Below are 22,239 nucleotides of genomic sequence, written 5' to 3' on the forward strand. Positions count from 1 at the left end.
TAAAAGTAGATAAATTTTGAAAGGAATTTCATAATTTTGAGAAAAAACCTAAGATTTCCTTTGATTATATGACGATTTAGTTAAATCTTATGATATTCCAAATTTCATATTTTATTACAAAGGTAGAGTTTTTATTATTAAATTGAAAATTATTGTTTGTCTTTCCAATTAAAACTTTTTTTTTAAAGGTCCAAAGAGGACCCCGATTCCCGCGCATTTATCAACAGGCTCCCATGTATAAGCGGGAAGGGGTAAGCACCTCGCTTCCTTTCCCGCCTTCATATACGCACGGTAGTTTAGGGTTCACGTGATCGGCAACCGCAAACCTTCTGGATTCCATCTCAATAGAAGTAATCAAAGTTCCTACCTCTGTAGCTGCAAGATAATCGCGGCCTTCTTTTATTTCAAATCAAAATTAACATCCATTTTTGGAATCATAAACCCTATATTCTCTACCCTATACTCATGGCCGGTCAATCTGATCCTCACGTCTCGCTCTTCTCTGCTCAAGAGGTAATTTATCTTTCCCTGGGATGGTAGGCGCATACATACATATATATACATTCATCGGCGTACTTACGAATGAGAATATTTTCTCTCAGTTGTTTGAAATTGAGTGGAATTTTTGGTGTTCAGGTCGAGTTCATGGCGGAGGATGAATTAATAGAGATTGTTCCAAATATGAGAATGGATCCACTTAATTTCATCTGTGTATCGTCGATTTTGCCCTAGCTCTATCAACATGAATCACATTTTATTTGATCTGTTAATATCCTAATGTATTCTTTTTGAACATATTTTGTGATTTTATTCGGTTTCAGGGAGATTTTGGTCCGTTTCTTCCGCAGATACCCACTCAGGTGCCACTCTGGCTTGCGGTGGCACTGAAAAAGAGAGGCAAATGTGCAATTCGGCCTCCCCAGTGGATGTCTATTGGTGAGTTTTTCAATATGTACTCGGGATTCAGCATATGTTTTTCAGTACTCGAGGGTTTAAGGGGGCATAAATTACTTGTTGGTTATTGATATGGATCCTCTGCAATGGTTGGTGTTTAACCATAATAATATCGAAAAGTCTCATACACAGTAGAAATATGGAAAGAATTGACTGCTCATCTTTAAAATTATTCCCGCATATTTTTAAGATTTATTATTGCAGATTTTTAGGAGTTATTATTACATATTTAATGATTTATTGCTGTAATTTTTAGGAGATATTGCTATTGATTATATAGTTATTTATTCCTAAAATTAGGAAGAGCAAATATGGATATAAAACTCTATAAATTCAGCATTTTGTACCTGCTGAAAATAACAAAAAATAAATAAGAAAAAAACTTCTTTTTCTTGTTTGCGTTCATGATATCAGAGCCAGGTTGGCTAGCTTGGCCTGAATAAATTTTCAATTTTAAATCCTTCTCTTTTTATCAGTTTTTTTTTGTGATGGTGCAAATAGTCATGCCTTGAACAGTGAGGATAAGTGACATTAGTTCCACTGCCACATCTTCTGGAAATAACTCCGGGACGTTGTTATCGTCGGGATCTGCAATCCCCAACGGAATTGAAAATTCCCCAATACAATTAACCGTTTACAAATTGAACGGAAAAAATTACCTGGAATAGGCGCAATCTATTAAATTGGTAGTCGATGACAAAGGCAAACTTGGCTAGCTTACCGGTGAGACAAAGGAGCCAGAAAATACAGATCCAACATGGCGGATTTGGAAGTCAGAAAACTCCCTTGTAATGGCCTGGTTGATCAATTCAATGGAGGCTTCAATTGGGAAAACATACTTGTTTCTTCCCACTGCGAAAGATGTGTGGGATGTTGTCCGAAAAATGTATTCAAATCTCGAAAATTTTTCACAGACTTTTGAGTTGAAAACAAGGCTTTGACAGACGACGCAAGGTGATCGTGAGGTTTCTGAGTATTACAACGAGATGAAGGCATTATGGCAGGAACTTGATCTCTGCTATGAGGATATAATTGGGCGTGTGCAATAGATACTGCATGTTATTTGAAAAGAATGGAGAATGACCGTGTTTTTGAGTTATTGACATGATTGAATGAAAGTTTGGACGAAATTTGAGACTGGATTCTTGGCAAATCTCCACTACCATCAATCCGGGAAGTGTTTGCAGAAGTGCGACAAGAAGAAGGTCGACGTCGAGTTATGCTAGGGGAAAAAAACTCATTTACCTTAGAAGTTTCAACCCTTGTGACCAAAAGCAATCACAATAATTCTCCATTCCAGGCACGGGCAAATAAGAAAGGAGAAAAAGTATGGTGTGATCATTGCCATAAAGCACGTCATACTGGAGAAATTTGTTGGGAGTTAAATGGGAAACCCCTTAATTGGAAGCCAAGGATTCCCAATCAACCAAATTGTGACCTAAAGGCCTTTCACTCCACCACCGAGCAAAATGGGAGCATAGAATCTGCTGTTGTAACATCTTTATTCAGTAAGGAACAGTTAGAACAACTGTATAGACTTTTTCAATCCACACAATTCTCTAATCCTGTACATTCCTCTTGTTTCTTAACCCAGAAAGGCAACTACCTTCAATCTGTCGTTTTTAATATGTCAACTATTTCTCTTTGCCTATGGATAATAGATTCAGGTGCCATGGACCACATAACAGATTGTTCTAAATTGTTTTCTTCTTATAGTTGTGCAGATAATCAAAAAATAAAAATTGCCGATGGCTCACTCTCAGCAATTGTTAGGAAATGGTAAATTATTATCTCTAACACTCTTGTTCTTCACAATGTTCTTCACGTTCCAAATCTTTCTTGTAATCTTTTGTTTGTCAGTAAAATAACTCGGAACTTAAGATGTGCTAAATTTTTTCCAAACTATTGTAAATTTCAGGATCAGGATACGAGGATGATGATTGGCAATGCTAGGAAACATGAAGGTCTCTATTACTTTGATGATGAAAATTCGTTGGGTTAGCAACCAAAATCCTCAAATCTTGGAGTATGCTTTAATTCTACTAGTGATGAAATAATGGTATTGCACTATAGGTTTGGTCATCCTAGTTTTCAATATTTAAAATATTTATTTTCAAACTTGTTTCATAGTAAAGATTTAACATTATTGCAACGTAAAATTTGCCACTTAGCTAAACACCATCGTATATCATTCCCTACTCAACCATATAAACCATCTATGCATTTTTCTCTTATTCATAATGATGTGTGGGGACCCTCTAGAGCATTAACCAACTCTGGAAAAGAATGGTTTATAACATTTATTGATGATCATACACGTCTAAGTTAGGTTTATTCACTTAAAGAAAAATTTGAAGCAAAATATATTTTTAAAAAGTTTTATACATGGTTGAAACCCAATTTTAAACAAAAATTCAAGTGTTTCGGAGTGATAATGGAAAGTAATATTTCAATGAAAATTTAGGGTCGGTTTTCTTAGAAAAAGAAATTGTTCATCATAGCTCTTGCAATAATACTTCTCAACAAAATGGGGTAGTAGAAAGAAAAAATAAGCAAATTCTAGAAGTAGCTAGATCTTTAATATTTACCAATAATGTACCTAAATACTTATGGGGGGAAGCAATTCTTACTGTTACATATCTAATTAACAGGATGCCATCAAGAGTTTTGAACTTTCAGACACCTTTAACAGTTTTCAAAAAATCATTCCCAATGTCTCGATTGACTTCAGATTTACCATTAAGGGTTTTTGTATGTGTTGCATTCGTTTATACACATAATCGTAACAGAGATAAATTAGATTCACGAGCAATAAAATGTGCTTTTTTAGGGTATTCTCCCACACAAAAAAGGTATAAATGTCTTGATCCTATCAGAAAAAAATATTTTGTCACGATGGATGTTACATTCCTTGAATCATAAAGCTTTTTTAGTCTTCATCTCCAAGGAGAGAAAGAAAATGAAGACTCGGTGTTTGAAAAAGAAAATATTTCTGATAGTTACAAAAGTAATGAAACTGCAATATTTAATTTTGATATTTTGGATAAGGAAAACATGAGACCAACCTTAGTGCCTGAACACAAAAAAGACACTAGCGAAATGGATTATACATGCTTCGATGATGAGAGGTTGTTCGGAAAAACTTACACTAAAAGAAATTCGATTCAAAGTAAGAAAGATGCAACTATGTCTCCTCAAAATCAAGAATTTAATCCGATATCAGGATATGAAGAATCAGGTACAATCTCTAAATCTTTAGAACCTAAGTTTTTTCCTATTGAACAAGTACATTCTGACCCTCTAGACCTCCCTATTGCTCTTAGAAAATGAATTTGATCATGTACTCAACACCCTTTATCAAATTTTGTATCTTGTAAGAACCTGTTATCTTCTTATCATACTTTTGTCTCACAGTTATCAAGTGTGGATATACCTAAATATATACAGGAAGCACTAAGGATTCCTGAATGGAAGAAGGTTGTTCTTGAAGAAATGGAGACTCTAGAGAAGAATGGTACGTGGGAGATGACTAGTTTGCCTAAAGGAAACTGATTGTTGGGTGTAAGTGGGTTTTCACCGTAAAGTCCTACTCAGATGGATCATTGGAACGTTATAAAGAAAGGTTAGTAGCAAAAGGATTTACGCAGACATATGGAGTTGACTATCAGGAGACTTTTGTCCCTGTGCCTAAGTTAAATACTATTAGAGTGTTATTCTCTGTAGCTGTGAATTTAGAGTGTTATTCTCTGTAGCTGTGAATTTAGAGTGGTCACTATTTCAATTGGATGTTAAAAATGCATTCCTCAATGGAGAGGTATAAGAGAAAGTCTATATGGATCCGCCTTTGGCTTTGAAGAGAAGTTTAAAGGAAAAATTTGTAAGCTGAAAAAATCATTATATGGACTAAAACAGTCTCCCCAAGATTGGTTTGAGACATTTACTAGATTTGTTAAAAAAGAAGGGTATCATCAAGGACAATTTAATCATACAATATTTGTGAAACACACTGGTGATGGAAGGATGACTATTTTGATTGTATACGTGGATGATATAATACTTATCGGGAATGATGATGATGAGATATGTACATTGAAGAAACATCTTGCCTCAGAATTTGAAATTAAGGATTTGAGGCCTTTACACTACTTCCTGAGTATGAAAATTGTAAGGTCAAAGATGAGAATTTATGTATTATAAATACAATATGTTCTTGATTTATTATAGGAGATGGGCATGAGTGGTTGCAAACCAACTGACACCTATGGATCCTAATCAGAAGTTGGGAGATGCTCTTAATGGAATCTCAGTTGATAAAGGTAGATATCAACGTCTTGTAGGAAAACTCATTTATTTGTCTCATACAAGATCTGATATCGCCTTTGCAATTAGTGTCGCGAGTCAAAATATGTACTCACCTTATGAGAAACATTTGGGAGCTGTATACAAGATTATCAAGTATTTAAAGAGTATACTTGGAAGAGAGTTGTTGTTCAAGAAAAATATTAATAGGAGTATAGAAGTCTTCACATATGCAGACTGGACAGGTTCAGTTTCAGATAGACGATCCACCTCTGGCTATTGTACGTTTGTGTGGGAAAATTTGGTTACTTGGCGAAATAAGAAGCAAAGTGTGGTTGCTAGAAGTAGTACAGAAGCTGAGTATAAAGCTCTGGCAAATGGAGTTTGTGAGGTGCTATAGATTAAAAGAATTCTTGAAGAACCGAGATTAGATGCAAAAGCACCTATGAAATTATTTTGTGATAACAAATCAGTTATAAGCATTGCACACAATTCAGTTCAACATGATCATACGAAACATATTGAGATTGATAGGCATTTCATTAAAGAGAAGTTGGAAAATGGAGTTATTTGTACGCTCTTTGTGACTTCTGAGCAACAAACAACTGATGTTTTCACCAAGGGGTATTTCACACTAAAGTTTGAATCATTCATTGATAAGTTGGACATGATCAATATCTACGCACCAATTTGAGGGGAGGTGTAGAAATATGGAAAAAATTGACCGCACATCTTTAAAATTATTACTGCATATTTTTAGAATTTATTGCAGATTTTTAGGAGTTATTATTGCATATTTTTATGATTTATTGCTGTAATTTTTAGGAGTTATTGTTATTGATTATATAGTTATTTAGTCCTAAAATTAAGAAGACTAAATATGGTTGTAAAACTTTATAAATTCAGCATTTTGTACCTACTGAAAATAATAGAAAATAAAGAAGAAAAAAAATTTCTTTTTCTTGTCTGCGTTCATACACTAATATAGGATTTTTAGTAGAATAAATCTATTGAAAAGCATCACAATCTAATGTGCTCACTTCAGAGTGCTAGTGGATTAACTACAGAGTTTCTTTATTGTGGAGAGAATGGAAATATGGAGGTATTCATGCAGTGAAAACTGAATTGGTGGGTAATATTCTGTTAGATTTAATATTTAATCCTGGAACCAAAGATTGGAAGTCTGTTCTGTTGCTGGGAATTGCTGCTTTGCAAGTCAGATAAAGATGCCTGTTGTTAGTGGATTATAAGTTGCAAATATCAATTCTGGAATGTGAAAGAGCTTTCGTATTATGCCAGTTGCTTAAATTGGACGAAATTCATTTATATGCTCAACATATCACAAGATCAGTTGAATTTTATTTTGGGAGGGGGGTGTTTGGGTTTGGCCACGTGAACAAAGATTCGTCAATGTCTGATATAGCTTTGAGACTGCCAACATTTGTTGAAGTTCATATGGTATAATAGATACACTAGTCTTGGGAATCTTCCGCTCATTCAAGGAATTGTAAGTAATAGCCACTAGTGGCATTAGCTGAGAAAGCATGCTTCACATGAATTGGTTTCAGTGTCCTTAATCTGCCAAATATATATACATGTATTTTTTCTATTTTTCAATTTCTTTTTCTGAAAATGTTTATCTACTTTGCTTGTTTTAGTTATTGAGGTACTCTTTCATCGGTTTTTTCTTCTAGCGACATCCAGCTAGTTTAATGCTTTCAGTGGATTTTAGTAATTAAGCTGGCCTAGAAGCTTGATCCTCCCTGGTTTTCAATGATTAATTTTCATTATCTGTACACTTGGGTTATGTGTTTGTTTTTGGGGACTTCAACTGCCTTAAGTGTATCTAGTAACATTTGTTTAAGTTCACGATTTTGTTCTGCAAATAAGTAAGAAAAGAAGAAATAGATTGTATTTTATTATTCTTATTATTTTCTATTTATGCGTGCTAGAAAATTTGACCAACATTTTGGAAGGGGAACGAGAATCCCAAGTAACATTTCAGGCACTACCATTTCATTATGTGGAGATATCGAGACTTCTTTTTGATCAGTAGGTGCTCCTACATTTTCTTATAGTCTTATTTTTTCCTTGTTTACTGGGTGTATTACCACTTGAATACAGTGACATAAACTGTAAACATATGGCAGTGCTCGTGATGACATTCCTGACATATATATGGTGAGTTTGGAGATTCTTGGAGACATGTTTGGTTAAGCCTTTTGCACGTTTGAGTTTGTAAAACTTGTGTATTTGTTTTATAGGTAAGGTCTCTTGTCGAAGATATCAGGGATGTACGGCTTCATAAAATCGAGACCAACTTAGAGACATTCAGTGGTACATCTGCAGTGAAGGTGAATCTTTTATTTGTGATGAATTTACGGGCATCTGTTGATGGTTCTTTAAAGGATGGGGCATCAATTTGAATTTAGAAATACCAACGGGAATATTTTTAGTGAAAACAAGAGGTGAAAAAAGAGATATGGTTTTTCTGGAAAGAAGGGTGTTCTCCATCTGTATTTGAATGTGTAGCACGTATAGGAGTTTGATGGACAGCTGTTCTTTCGTTCAGTCAATGCATGGGATATCCAAAAAACACTCCTTAATGGTTTTTGGAGGATGGGAGTATCATGTTCAATCTAGAAATATAAATGGGAATTTTTTTCCTCTGCATCATTCGAAGAACAACCTGTCTGCTGAGCAAAATCTAATTGAGATTTTACTACTAATTTTACTATTTGGCAGTTGATGAATTAGTGAATCATGAGGGATAATGTTGATCTTCTCGCAGAGGCTCCTTGCAGAACATGCATAGATGTGAAAAGGAAACATGAATAATTTGAGACTGTTGTCTTACTTCCATGCCTTTGATAAATGTGATAAACATGCCTTATATCTTATACCTTTGGCAAGGAATGGTCTCCTGTCTGCAGACAATGAAAAATTGTAAAGATGAATTAATAAACTTGTGGGATAATGTTGATCTTCTTGCAGAGGCTCCTTACAGAACATGCATAGATGTGAAAAATGAAATATGAATAATTTGAGACTGTTATCTTACTTCTATGCCTTTGATAAACATACCTTATATCTCATAAGGAATGGTCTCCTGTCAGCAGCCACTGGAACGTTGTCAAGATGAACTAATAAACTTGGGATCTGCTATTATTTGTTGTACCTTGAAGCAGAATTATAAGCTGAAAGATGAATAATCTCTCATGACATTGTGTGGATGATATAACTAAGGATTGTTGTCATGGACTCTCAGTTAGTGACTGAGGAAAGTAAGCCAAAATGATTCAATTAAGAGGCCAAGTTAATGGCTTTTAACACATGGCTGCAAGAAGGGAGAACTACTGGGAACCTGATGATTATTTCTTCTTTTCAGTATTCCTGTCAGTTTATTTCTAGTTGTTCAGAATGTTCTCTTTCTAGTCTGTGTCAGTTAGTGCTTGCACTTTATTGGTAGTTACTATTCTGTAATGGGACAGTTTTGCGGTGCTCTTGCAACCAGATGTGTGTTTTGTGCAGAAAAGGAGCATTTCTTTCTTAACTCTAGAGATTGCTAGTCTTAAGATAGGTCATAGGGGAAGAAGATTGTAGAAACTGGGCCCTGTAACAACTACAAGAGTATCTTCTTTAATTTGTTTTTTGTTGTTTCAGTAGATTATTTATTTGCTTCTGCACTTATCCATATTCTATAGCATGTCTTCTGTCATTGTATACTGTCATGCTGTTGTGTAGATTGCATATTATCTGGATCATGCTTATGATCTGAGAGAGAGAGACAGGTAGATGCAATGGTTGGTCTGACATTCTAAGTTTTTCAATATACTAGTTATTTGATTAAGTGTCTATAATGGCAATTATATTGTCTACCTATTGAAACTTACTCTAATTTCACAAGTTTAAAAATTCAGGTTGCTAATCTATCTGCAATGGAAGTGAATATAGTTCGCCCATTTGTTAGAAGAGCTTTACAAGCATTTTATAAACATGATAAGCCGGAGCCAACTTTGGATAGAAATGAAAGGCCTCAAAGACGACAAGAAGCTAGTAACGAGCCTAGGGTATGGCCATTTATATTTTATCATTTTACTTCTTTTCTATTGTTTATTATTTTTTTTAAAGCCATTTCTTTAGTGGTTGTAGATTTTATTTTAAAGTTTTGGCTGTGAATGAGAATTGCAATTGGCATCAAGTGTTCTAAGCCATCACTCAGTTTTTACTACATTGGTTGTTTAATCTATTTTCTTTTTTCCAGCGGCATCTGAGGCAAAGGTAGTTGGTGCTCTCTTTCCAATTGTCATCTTAGTGACCTTCAGAAACAAACTTCAAGTACCTTATAGTGAAGGTATGTCAAATGAACTTGTTATCCTTGAAGAAGTGTAATTTTTTCTTTCGTTTTGTCCGTGTAGTTATGACATAGATATTCTTTATGGAGGACATCCATATTGAGCTATGTTACTGTATTTTCTATATTTCTTTTTCTTTGGCTGAGAAAAAGCATAATACTTAATATAAATCACATTATCCACAATATTTTTGTAGCAATCTCAAGCTCTGCAGTGTTAAGTTTTTGGTTGGATGATATTTATGGGTGCAAGCATTTGCATACATCTTGATGTGAGCAAAATGTTTTATATGTTAAGGAGTCGAGGATTTAAAATGAGGATATTGATGCGATCTACTAATCAAGCTAAGGTCAAGAGTGAAATAAGCGTCTTTAAGATGTTGTACATGTGGTAGATTAATCTGTCTCTATATTTAATTGAGTGACAGATGTCTACTGGTCCTAGGTCTCTTTCATTTTATGTCAGTTTTTTTTCCTTATTATTGATTTAATTAGTGGTGGGGGTGTGCTTAAAATAGAATCATAACCCTTGTTGAAGCTCACCAAAACTTAATCAAAACTAAGGTAATGCAGAACGATGATAGGTTAATATAGAAGATTTTTAGTGATAGAATATATCTTTGTAATGATTGTTTCTATTTAGTTTTTAATTTATTCAGGCTATTGAGGTAGTTAATGGATTTTGAGTTTGATTTAGATTTGAAAGTTTTGATATTATCACTGTGGATATAGTATCCAAATCTTATTAGTAGTATTTGGCTAACTTAAATGTTAGATTATGATGCTTATTTAAAAAAAGAAATGTTAGATTATAATGCATTGATAATTTTCTAATCTAGTATTATTCCCAAACTTTGTTCTGCTATTCCAGTGTCTTCTCTGTTTGGTTCACCTTCATCTCAGATTTCCTCCCCTTTATTCTCATACTAGATCTAAAATCTCTCCCTCATTCTCTGTTCTGTGCATGTATAAGCACAAAATACTTGACACAATACGTCCTCTATGGTAAGATAGATTACATAGATAAAAATTGTAAGTAAAAGTTGTTAGCATTCCACGTTAAATCTGTCATCTTTTTCCCCCTTATTTTAATTTCATCTCTTCCCCCTTATTTTAGTTCAGTACATTCTTTTATTTTTTTTTTAGAAAAAAAGTTAGATAGAACTTGTACTGCTGTATGGCTCGAGAACAGCTTAAACTCAGGCAAGATGATTTGCTCAAAAGTAGCTTGGAACTGGTCAGTACAGCTTGAAAATGCTTGGCTTAACTCTTAGGCTTGGATTGGAAGGCTTGGCTCCTTGTCTTGACAACTTTCATTTACCTCGAATGATACAACAGATCTACATCCTAATCCAATTAAAGATCTACCAATCTACTAAAATGGCAGAACAAATTAAGGTAAATATTACATAAACTTTTTTAGAAACAAATAAATTTAAAAATAATAAAATTTCTATCCCTAAAGATACCCCATTTCAACTTTTCATTATTGTTATGTCTGCATCATATAGTCCACTGGTTTCTATCATAAGGGTTCTATTGAAGTTATATTGAATGTTTTCTGATCATGTGATTTTTCGCTCGATTGTGTTGGAAGCTGTGGTTATTAAATGTTGAGTATATATATTTCTTTTATGCATTTAGTTGGGAGTTATAGGCCAACTGTGTTTCCCATTCGCCTTGCAAGAACAAATATGAAGTCCTGCTGAGAATGACATTTTCCATCATATCATTAACGCAGGTTTTCCATGGATCAGAATAAGCTTTCTTGATATTTAGGCTACCATGGCCTGTAATTATAATTCCTTGGGGACTGCTTTTAAATTTTGGTTTTAGGCTTTGGGATTATTGAGCTTGGTGAAGTGCATCTTCATTTTTTTTTGTCTACAACAAGTCCATGTTTGTGTGTGTCTTTTTTCTAGGATAAATTTATGCAAGATGAAATTGGAGACTTCTGTGGACCAGAAAAGGCGAAAAAAGAAAGTAAAAATGTGATTGAACCTTTTGATTTTGCGACTAGATTTACTTTTCATCATTTTGAAAGTTACATTTTATTTTAATAAAGTGTCTTTTCTATCTATTTCTTGTTACTTCTTTTAGGTTCTAGGTTTGCTTTGGAAAACTTGCCTGTTTTTTGAATTTTTTTACTTTTTAGTGCCATTCAGTGATTCTCATAAGGGATTCGGCTTTGCCTTGTGGATTTTCTTTCAATACGTTTTGATAAACTTTTGATTTATGGAAATTTTGATTGAATGGCTGAATGTTCTTTCTTTCTAATTCTCATTCAACATGTAGAAGAATACACAATAGTCAAAGGCTAATTTCTCTAAATACAGATGGACTGATTTCTCACTAATTATGATAAGCTGATTTTAGACTGATTTCTCAGTAATTACGATAAGCTGATTCGAGCTGATTTCTTTCTGATTATGATAGAGTAATTTCTCTCAAAATAAAGCTATGCAGTCACATTAGGGAAAGGTAATACATATGCAAAATAAATAGGCTGTACAAATAAGTGATTGACATATATGTCAATATCTGCCCTCAAATTGATTATGGTTGATTGAGAAGTATCAACTTATCAACAACTCAAATTGATTATGGTTGATTGAGAAGTATCAACTTATCAACAAGAAATTGATGATGTTGTTGAATAAGAGATTTGGTAAGCACATAAGCAATTTGTAAAGTTGTAGAAATATGCGGAAGAGAAACGATAAGAGTATATATAGTTTTGTGAATGTAATAACAATACACTTCAATATGTTTGGTTTGCTCATAATAGACTGTATTAGTAACACTTTAAACAACACTTGTGTTATTTGCATGGAGAGAAGTGTGATCAAATCGAGGAAAACTAAATTCAGTCAACAACCCTCGAAGTTAAGTGATCTTAGAGCATAAAACAGACATTGCATGATATTCAGATTCAATGGAGGATTTAAAACTCTAGTCTTGCTTCTTACTCTTTCATGATATTAAAAAATTCCTGAGAAACATGCATCAACCAATGATAGAGTGACGAGTATTGAGACAACAACCCAAATCTGTATTGCTAAAAGTTCTAAGTTGTATAGAAGACTCTTATGGATGCAAATATAGGATAGTAAGTAGAAAATTGACATTCAACTAAATATGGAATCCTAATTAGTATTAAATTTCTAAATAATATATATATTTTTCATTAGTACTTCATTTTTAAATCGTGTAGGATTTCCAATATTTTAATAGAGTACTTCTAATTAGATTTTAGATTTCAAATTAGATTAACATTTCTAAATAAGAATTATAACCTCTATATAAAAGGATATGTTTGATATTAATAAAGATAAGTCAGAATATTATTTTTAATTATAAGATTGGAGCTCTCTTTAACGAGATCTAAGGTAGCAGTTTCCTTTAATGACTTGTAATTTATTTTCACAAAATAGGTCGGTCTCGCAATAAGAACAAATGTATTAACCCTTTACTAGAAAACAACTTTGTTGTTAACCGCCTGGTGACTTGATCCTTAATTAGGGAACATAATAATTTGATATCAGAGTAAGGTACCATGGGCAACCAAAGTTTATGCGAAGAGTTGCGGAATCTATAATCTCGGATGACAGCTTCTGAAACTACAACAAAAGAGAGTTTGCACCAAATCACACAACAATTAGAACTTTTTCTCAGCCAAACCGCCCAAGTTCAAGAAAAAGAGGAAGTTGATGACGTAGAAACTAACAACAGTGGTTCAAATCAGAATCAGAAAGGGGAAAGTGGCACACTAAACCAGGTCGTGAAAAATCCAACATAGGTTCTCATAACAACGGATGAATTTATCGTTATACAAAACTTGATTTTTCCACCTACGATGGATCGAACGACCTGTTGGCTTGCCTCCATCGTTGCGAACAATTTTTTATTAATCAAATGACAACTAACAACGACAAGATTAGATTGATAGTCTTCCACTTATTAGGTGATGCTCAACTTTGGTATTACAAATTGCAACAAGAGCAGACAGGGATGTCACGGGGCCAATTTGTTGAACTCTGCACATTGCGGTTTGGTTCGTCCCTGCATAACAATTCATTAGGAGAGCTAATCAACCTAAAACAAACAAGTACAGTGGAGGACTATATATGGCAGTTTCAGAGACTTTTGGCCCGTGCTCATAAAGTACGGCAAGACTAACAAGTTGACATATTTACTGCGGGTCTAATAGATTCAATCAGGCTGGAAATCGATATGCAATCACCTACCATTCTTATACAAGCAATGAGCGTAACCAAAGTTTTTAAAAGAAACAACAGTTGTAGGATATGACCGAGTACAATTATAATGATCATTTTCAATCCATTACCAAGCTCAACAATTCAGTTCAGAAAACATTATAGGGCAGCAACTTCACGACACAATCTTGTAACTCTTATTCTCCATTTATAAAAAAACTAACAATAGCAGAGATGAACGAAAGGAGATTGAATGGATTGTTTTGTAACTGCGATGAGCCGTTTGTCAAGGGTCATCAATGCATACAACTGTTTTGGCTCGAGATTGAGTGCGACCCTGGTCCTGAGCAATAAGAAAAGACCAACAAGTCAGCTATATTCACAATTCAAGCTTGAAAACTAAGGGGAAGAAATGTTATGGATGCAAATATAAAAGGTGCAGTAAGTACAAAATTGACGTTCAATTAAATATAAAATTCTAATTTGTATTAGATTCATAAATAGTTGGAATGTTAATCAGTACTAAATTCTTAAATAATATATATATTTTTCATTAGTACTTGATTTATAAATAGTGTAGAATTTTTAATATTTTAGTAGAGTATTTCTAATTAGATTTTAGATTTCAAATTAAATTAACATTTCTAAATAAAAATTGTAATCTTTATATAAAAGAGTATGTTTGATATTAATAAAAATAAGTTATAATATTATTTTAAAGTATAAGATTGAAATTCTCTTTAACGAGATCAAAGGTAGCAGTTTTCTTTGATGAACTGTAATTTATTTTCACAAAATAGGTCGATCTCGCAACAAGAATAAGGGTATTAATCTTTTTCTAGAAGATAATTTTGTTGTTAACTGTTCGGTGACTTGATCCTTAATCAGGAAACATAACAAAGATCGACTAAGAAAGAATAAACCCCAATAAGGAATACTCAAGAGATATTAAATGATGTGATGAATCACAATCAAGTGAAGATGGTGTGGGGAGTGCATGAATTGGCTAACCTGCTTACAAATATTAGGTCTAGTAATAATCAAGTAATTTAAGGTACTTGCTAATTGTAGATATGATGACTGATCAAAAAGTAGCTCTCCCTCTTCAATATGGTACCTGACATTCATTTCGAGAGGAATATCAATTGATGAAAAATCTTAGAAGCTAGCTAAAGTCATCAAATCTTGAGTATATTATGTTAGTGTAAGAATATACCAAAAGAGTACGTGCGAACCTCTAATCTCAAAATGTAAGTAAGATTACCAAGATCGTTCATATGAAATGATTCTCAAGATGCTACTTAAGCGGAGTAATCAATAAGGAATTTGTTCTCATTATAACAATTTTATTAACATAAACTAGAAGAAAAATAATTCTAAGAAGAGTCATATTGACTTTTCAAGAATTGAAATTGAAGCAAGATAGATTAGAATTTTCAAACCATGCTCGAAGAGGTTGTTTTAAACCATACAATTAATGATTCAACTTACTCTGAAGTTTAAGAAGAAAACAAACTACAACGTGTCATGAATATATCCTTTTTGAGAACTCCATGGAGAAAAGTATTTTTTACATCAATAAGTTGAAGTGGCCAAACCCATACGATAAAATGCCAAGAACTGTTTGAACATAGTCATTTTAGCCACTAGAGCAAATGTCTCTCAAAATCCACCCCATATTCTTGTAGGTTACTGAGGGTAACTCATACTCTTGTAAGTTACTGAGAAAACTCATTTGCACCTAATAAGCTTGACTTTTGGAGGATATGGAACAATGTCTCGAGTGTGATTATCATGAAGAGCCCGAAGTTCCTTTTGCATTGTTTGCTACTGACATTCATGTTTCATTGTTTGTGTTTAAGGAGATGGAACTGAAATAGAAAACAAAGTAACATTAAATGATGTGTGATTAGAGTTAAACCAATTGGGAGGACGGGAGACTTTGGTAGATCGTCTTAGGACAAGTGGAGCAAAATTAAATGGTGAATCTGGATCAAGTAGGGGAAATTGTGAAGGACATCGTTGATACACAAATCCATTGCTTGAACCATTTACTAGAGAAAGACAATTAATCATATTAGGAATAACAGTAGCACCAGAATATGATCGATTTATAAGTTAGAAAAATTGAGAAAACAACATTTCGGGAGGCATGTAGTTTCTTAGATCAAGGATCATAACAAACAAAACCTTTGTAACAAGTGTTATATCCATAAATGCATATTTAACAGATAGAGCAGAAAGCTTGTAATGTTTATGATGTTGGAAATGAACAGAATAAACACAACCAAATATATACAGATGTCTATAGATATTAGTAGAGTTTGAGAAGGTACTTGATTAATAAGATAAACTATTGCAGGTAAAGCTTCAAGTAACAAAATATGAGCAACTTTTAAGAGGTGACGAGTCTTCCACTCTGGCACACCATTTTCTTGAGTATATTGACAAGAAGTTGTGATAGAGTACCTAGTTTTAAAAAGATTATGAAATGCATTAGACTTGTACGATCCACCAGAATGAGGTTAAAGAACTTAATAATTTGACATATGCAACTAAAGTCGTGAAGATTTAAAAAAACTAAGATTTTGGATAAAAAAATTAATCAAGATAAATAGACTAGTCATCAATAATTGTTACAAGATATTTATAATTTTTATGAAAAATGACCGGTATAATTCCCTATACATCACTATGAATAACATCAAAGTGTTTTCCTGAACGGCTACCGACAAGAAGAAAAGAAATAGTTTTACTTTTCTCTAATTTATAAGTTGAACAATCAAAAGAAAGACTTAAAGAAATAGTTTGATCATTATCGTCCAATAAAACGAGTTCACCAAATAAGATAATATATTAGAATTTGGGTAGCTTAAATGTTTTTGCCACACTTCACTTTATTAACAACTGTAGAACAAGGTAAAAATAGTGTTATTAGGCATCAGGATATTTAGTGGAAATAGATGTCTTACTTTAGACCCCTTCACGATTATAGTCCCTACCACTTGATCCTGTGCGCAACAACCATCATGAGAAAAATGGACACTATAGTTATTCTCTACTAATTGTCCAACTAAAAGAAGATTATTAGAGACTCTAGGTAGTATAAAAGCATTGGTGAAAGTTAGAGTAATATCAACAATAGTAATGGATAAATTGTTTTCATTTTTAAGCAAGTTGGCTGAACTAGTCGTATAATTTGGTTCACCATCAAAATGTCAAGACTTAAATGAAGAATTACCATTACCTTGAGGCCCCAAAGTTGACAAGAATGAACTATCATTTGCTACATTATTTGAAGAGTAAGTACAGTTGGTTGAACATTTTGATTGATCATTGACAAAGTTGAGGTCTTAGCTTGAATCTGACTAGTAGAAGAATTACCAACATATGCTCGAAATACATTGATCTGGCAATTTTGGGGTGAATTGGACAATATTTGATTATGTACCCTGTCTTTCTGCAAGAATTACAAAATTTTTCGATAACAATTTGGAGCAATAGGCCTATAATTCTTATAATTAAAAACTGAATCTTACTCATATCTCTACCTTTGCCCTTTCCATGAGCCAAAGTACTATGGATATTGTCAATTTCTCCTGATCAAGAGTGGCCTGTGTAAGAAGATATTGTTCTTTATGAATCATTTCACTGAAACATACATCTAAGGCAGGAGGAGGAGGATGATTCGTAAAATTCACACGAATATTTTCATAATCTTACTGTAGCTTCATCAAAAACTGATCATGCTTGCTAATCTCTTCAACAACAAACACATTAGCAAGAAATCTTTGAACACTATAGCACAAACTATATCATAGAGTTCAGCCCTATAAATCTTGGAAACGATAAAAATACTCCTGAATAAATACTCCTCTAATCTCATTATAACTATACAATCACATTATGCGTACAAAATAAATAGGCTGTACAAATAAATAATTGCCATATATGACCACACTTTTCACTTTGTTTTCTAAATCACTCTTTTTCAAAGTGCAAATTTTGTGCTCTTTACTGGCTTCATCATCCTTTCTTATAATCTTGATGGGGGATGCTCGTCCTAGTGTAGGACTAGCTCACCCATAAAATCTTCTGTTAACTAACGAATGTCTTGAATGTTGCTCTTCACAACTTCTTGATCTTTTTCATGATTTTAGGAAATCCAAGAGGAATTAATATTTTTAACCTCTGATGACAAGCATTTTTCTCTCTTTCTCTCTCTTCTTTTTTAATTACATTCCCATCAGTATCTTTGCAAATTTTCATTTTATTTATTGTGAACTTATGATAAATCTCTTTCCATATACTTGCTCACTGTTACTATTCAAACCACTCATGGGCAGTACAACTTCCCAGCTACAGGAAGGCATTGACAAGTGATAGTTACTAGTTAATCCTTCCTTTCTTATTTTTATAACGTTAGATGATAATGGTCCAAAAGCATGTAATCTCCCTGCTTATCTTATTGCGCCAAATGTCCATCTTATATGCCAGAAGTCCTTAGAAGAATCCATCTAGCTTTTAAAAATAAGTGATAGCGTGGGGTGCTTGGATATTCCCTTAAGAGCCAGTAGAAGGAAGCTGTCTAGCATGCCCCTTGTTCCCTCATCTGCCTCCAGCTTTTAACTTGTGGAGCTACTAAAATAGTCCTTGTTTGCACATGCAGCGGGCCCTCTACGCTTCTTGTGGCTATTGCATATTCTACGTGTACTAATCACTTGAAGCTTTTCTTGGACACAACACGACAGTTTTATTCAGATGGATAATATCCTATCCAACGAAGCCAGCTACTCTTTAAAAAATGGAAATGAATATAAAACATGATCTTTTCAATTATATCTATCCAATCATTCTTTTAACATTAATATATTATAGTTTCAATCATATTAAATATTCATTGTATTCTGAAAAAATATCTACAATAATTCTTTGCAAATTGTGTTACTATAATCGACCCAAAATACATGTATGATGCATTCGCAATCTTAAATTGGGTTTTAAACAAACAAATATATTTACTTTGTGACTTTAAATGCAATGTATTATTTTAAGCCCTTATAATTTAGAAAATTGAAGAATTGTTTGTTAAATTTTCATAGTTGTCTTAATTCTATTTACGTGTCTCACTAGTAAATTTAATAGATAGTAGTTAGAAGTAGAAAATAATACATATTAATACAGAAAAAGGTTATATTGTAGATATCGTGAAAATATAAGTTGTGGTAAAATTTTGAACTATAATAATATATAATCTTATACAGATAAAATATAACAGTCAATTGTTGAGGTTTGTCCTAATGGTTATCAGAATTTTTTTACGATGGAGATTTAGTTTTTGGTTCTTGTGTAGCACAAGAATAATATATATTATGCTATATTAAGAAAACAACAAATTATAACATATAAATAGAGATAAGGATAAATGTGCTTTTTATTAATTTCTGAATAAATATATGTATATTGCTCTCCAGTTGTCAATAACTTTTGTAATTATCTTTCTTAGATGTTTGGAAATTGACTTATCATTAAGTTTAAATAAACAAGCAAGTTATGTAAATATTAAGTTGACCTTTCTTCTGATTGTTCCTCAAATGATATTTTGCTTCGCTCTTACTTTCTTATATATATTTGTCGATGATTAAGTATTCTTTTTAATCTTTCACGTTGTTACTTGGAGTTTGCTTGATATATAAAGTGGCAGTTGGCTTCTCAGTTTCCCTTTCTTTTCATTTCTTTTAAACAATCAACAATTATTAGATTCCCATTTATGTTTTTTTTTTTTTTTTTTTTTTGTCACAATCATTAGATTCCCTTTACAGAGACAGCCAACCCCTGCAGCAATTATGCCAACATTGGCATGAGTCGGTGGCTTGTAGTCTTGGATGAGATACCAAATGCGATCTCTAAGGTTGGCAAGTTATAATTGTATATATTTAAATTGATAATTTACTTCATACTAAAATAAACATGAGCCTTCTGATAATACTATAGAGCCATTTGGTTCAATTTGGCACTAGTTCTCTTAAAATCGGCTAAAGAAAATAAGTCTGAATTCTCGTCACTTCTGTCCAAGAGAAAGAGACCAGCAGCAAAAATTTACTTAACTAATTCTACTTAAATTTATATATTAACACAAATAAGATTTATTAATCATGAATATAAAAGAGATTTTAAAAAAATGAACAAATGTGATATAACACAATCTGTAACAGGCAAAGACGCATTCGAAGATATGAATGCACATTATAGCATTGGATTAAATATTACTTTATTATGGGAAACGAAGCACGTGGTGAGATGTTGGAAGTGAAGCCTGGGTGAGTGCTCTTTTTTTTTTTCTTTTCTTTTTAGGAAAACTTTATCAAGTGATTAGTTTAGTTTTATCAATAAATTGTAATATTTAGAATCTTCATGTGTCTGTCTAGATTCATCATTGCTAAAGGTGATAAGGATAACTATAGGAATGATTTTAGGATGGCGTTACTTCTTTAAACGTAATTGTAAACTATAATTTGACAATTATTAATTTTCAATTAATATTTACAGTAAGTATTATGAGTTCAATTTACTGTAACCATATCTGTGTCTTTTGTGTATGGATAGGCGGATGGTGCGTATTCAAGTTTAAATTAATTAATTTGACTAATTTAATTATTTGTTAATATTATGCAGTTGAGAGTGGGTCTTGGATTGGTTTATATCTGCTCGAACTAAGGGACGACACTCGGCGCGTTTCTCCACGTGAAGGTAAATGAGAGTGGGTCTTGGATTGGCATTATTTCTAAAAGTTGACAGCCGAAGCTTATAAAGACTTCTAATATTTTATCCAGCCTGAATTGGCCGACCACGACCGAAACTTTTAATAAAAAACACGTGCTAGTTTGGGTCAACTTTATGGCTCCCGATTAAAACTGCAGCGGCGTGTACAGAGTCTGTGGTCCCACTGTTGCAGTTAGGCGCGTCTCTCTGATAATCATATTATCATAATTTCATATAATACACATTTATTTATTCAAAAAATTAATTTAAATTTTAATTATAAAAGTATCGTTCTAACAATAATGTTTTTAAATATTGGCAAAAGATAAAATTTTTTAAATGTACAGAGAATTCCTATGCTGTATATTCTTTTTCACCGGGAGGTAAATTTTTTATACGACAAAAACATTAATACCTCATGAAGTGCTACAACATTTTTTTTCAATTCTGTTAATATAGAGTGTATGCTTAAATTTTTGTATAAAAATATTGAATTAGGTGATATAATATAAAATTTAAAAGGTTAGATGTTATTTTAACAAATTAGAACCTATCAATTGCTGGGTATATGCATAAGAGTACAACGCTGAATAAATCTAATATAATTTAGAAATCAAATAAACTTTTATAGCTAATTTGTTAAAATTGTGATTTATAAATTCTAGTTTTTAAAAGGTGAAGTAACTTAAACTAAAAAAATCTGATTTAACAAACTAAGTTGGTCCCACCACCCACATTCCGCGATAACAGTAATCGTTAGAAGGAATGTTGTTAGGCGTTGTGAGGAGGAGTTATAAAACTCTTGGGTCCGGGTTCTGGTTAGCTGGAGAAATGTGAGACAGTACAGACAACTCAACTCCATTCCTTTTTTTCCGTTTAAATCATGATTTTTGTGTACGAAAACGGTGACGTAACACAAAGGGTCCCCTTCTAGCTCACGTCATCTTCCAGTTTTATTCCCTGTTTAATTTATAAAAAAAATAAATATTATTTAAAATTTACACGCAAGTTGCATGGTGACTTGGTCCCCAAGATAAAAAGAGAAATTATATTTTTCGCTCCTGGATGTAATTACCTTTTTGCCCATCACGGCATGTTTGTTGTTCGGCAACTTCTGTAAGAAAATTTACAAGAAACTTCCGCGAGTTATTCTTTTTTTCTTCTAATGTTTATTAATTATATATTTGAATTTTTGGTAATTATATTGAATAAATTTGAAAAAAAAAAAAAAGCAGAAAAAGAATAAATATCTAAATTTTTTTTTTTTTTAATTTTTTTTAAAATAAAAAGAAAATAATATTGGGCATTAAAAAAAAAAAAAAAAAAAGAATATGCTCCTTCTTGGCGTTTCTCGTAATCCATTTTCAGCTTATATTTCGGTAACAGCGAGCGAGGAAGGCGACTTACTTAGTCATCAAGGAAAGCTTGCAAGCACCTTTTCGTCATTTCACTCTTACACCTCCAACCTTCTTCTTCCCAAAACTTTTATTATTTATGATCATCCCCTTTTCCTCCTCTTCCCTTCCATTGCTTTCGACTTCCGTCCTTTTCGGTATTTCTCTGCACAAAGCCTTCTCTTATTCTCTCTCGCAAAAACCCTCTTGCGTCACCTAATGGAAGACTCTTCTTCCCTTGTTTCAAACTGGATAATCT

General features: G+C 32.9%; 1 protein-coding gene across 3 annotated transcripts; it reads left to right on the forward strand.

Annotated features, from left to right (window-relative positions):
- Positions 1–197: 197 nt before the first annotated feature.
- Positions 198–20,722, forward strand: PSF2. Of its 3 annotated transcripts, XR_015816855.1 has the most exons (10): positions 198–513; positions 637–711; positions 822–936; positions 7,206–7,305; positions 7,404–7,434; positions 7,518–7,607; positions 9,174–9,323; positions 9,518–9,607; positions 19,634–19,735; positions 20,500–20,722. XR_015816855.1 is itself a non-coding variant. In XM_022054751.2 (8 exons), exons 1-8 carry the CDS (start codon positions 466–468, stop codon positions 9,536–9,538), a joined length of 630 nt encoding a protein of 209 aa, XP_021910443.2. In that variant the 5' UTR covers positions 198–465; the 3' UTR covers positions 9,539–9,795. The 3 variants fall into 3 exon arrangements, 1 of the variants encoding a protein (XP_021910443.2); XR_015816856.1 differs by lacking the exons at positions 19,634–19,735; positions 20,500–20,722 and adding an exon at positions 11,349–11,613; XM_022054751.2 differs by lacking the exons at positions 19,634–19,735; positions 20,500–20,722 and having other exon boundaries at positions 9,518–9,795.
- The last annotated feature ends 1,517 nt before the right edge of the window (positions 20,723–22,239 follow it).

This window comes from Carica papaya, chromosome 2, assembly GCF_054855325.1.
Source record: "Carica papaya isolate Zhongbai chromosome 2, ASM5485532v1, whole genome shotgun sequence".
NCBI classification, from domain to species: domain Eukaryota; kingdom Viridiplantae; phylum Streptophyta; class Magnoliopsida; order Brassicales; family Caricaceae; genus Carica; species Carica papaya.

What these genes read in the sequence shown, in the direction of transcription:
- PSF2 (XM_022054751.2), top strand. Translation starts at nt 466, where the DNA reads ATGGCCGGTCAATCTGATCCTCACGTCTCGCTCTTCTCTGCTCAAGAG. An exon ending in TCCCCAGTGGATGTCTATTG is followed by an intron (nt 937 to 7,205) that starts GTGAGTTTTTCA and finishes TATGCGTGCTAG; the next exon opens with AAAATTTGACCAACATTTTG. An exon ending in AAGCTAGTAACGAGCCTAGG is followed by an intron (nt 9,324 to 9,517) that starts GTATGGCCATTT and finishes TCTTTTTTCCAG; the next exon opens with CGGCATCTGAGGCAAAGGTA.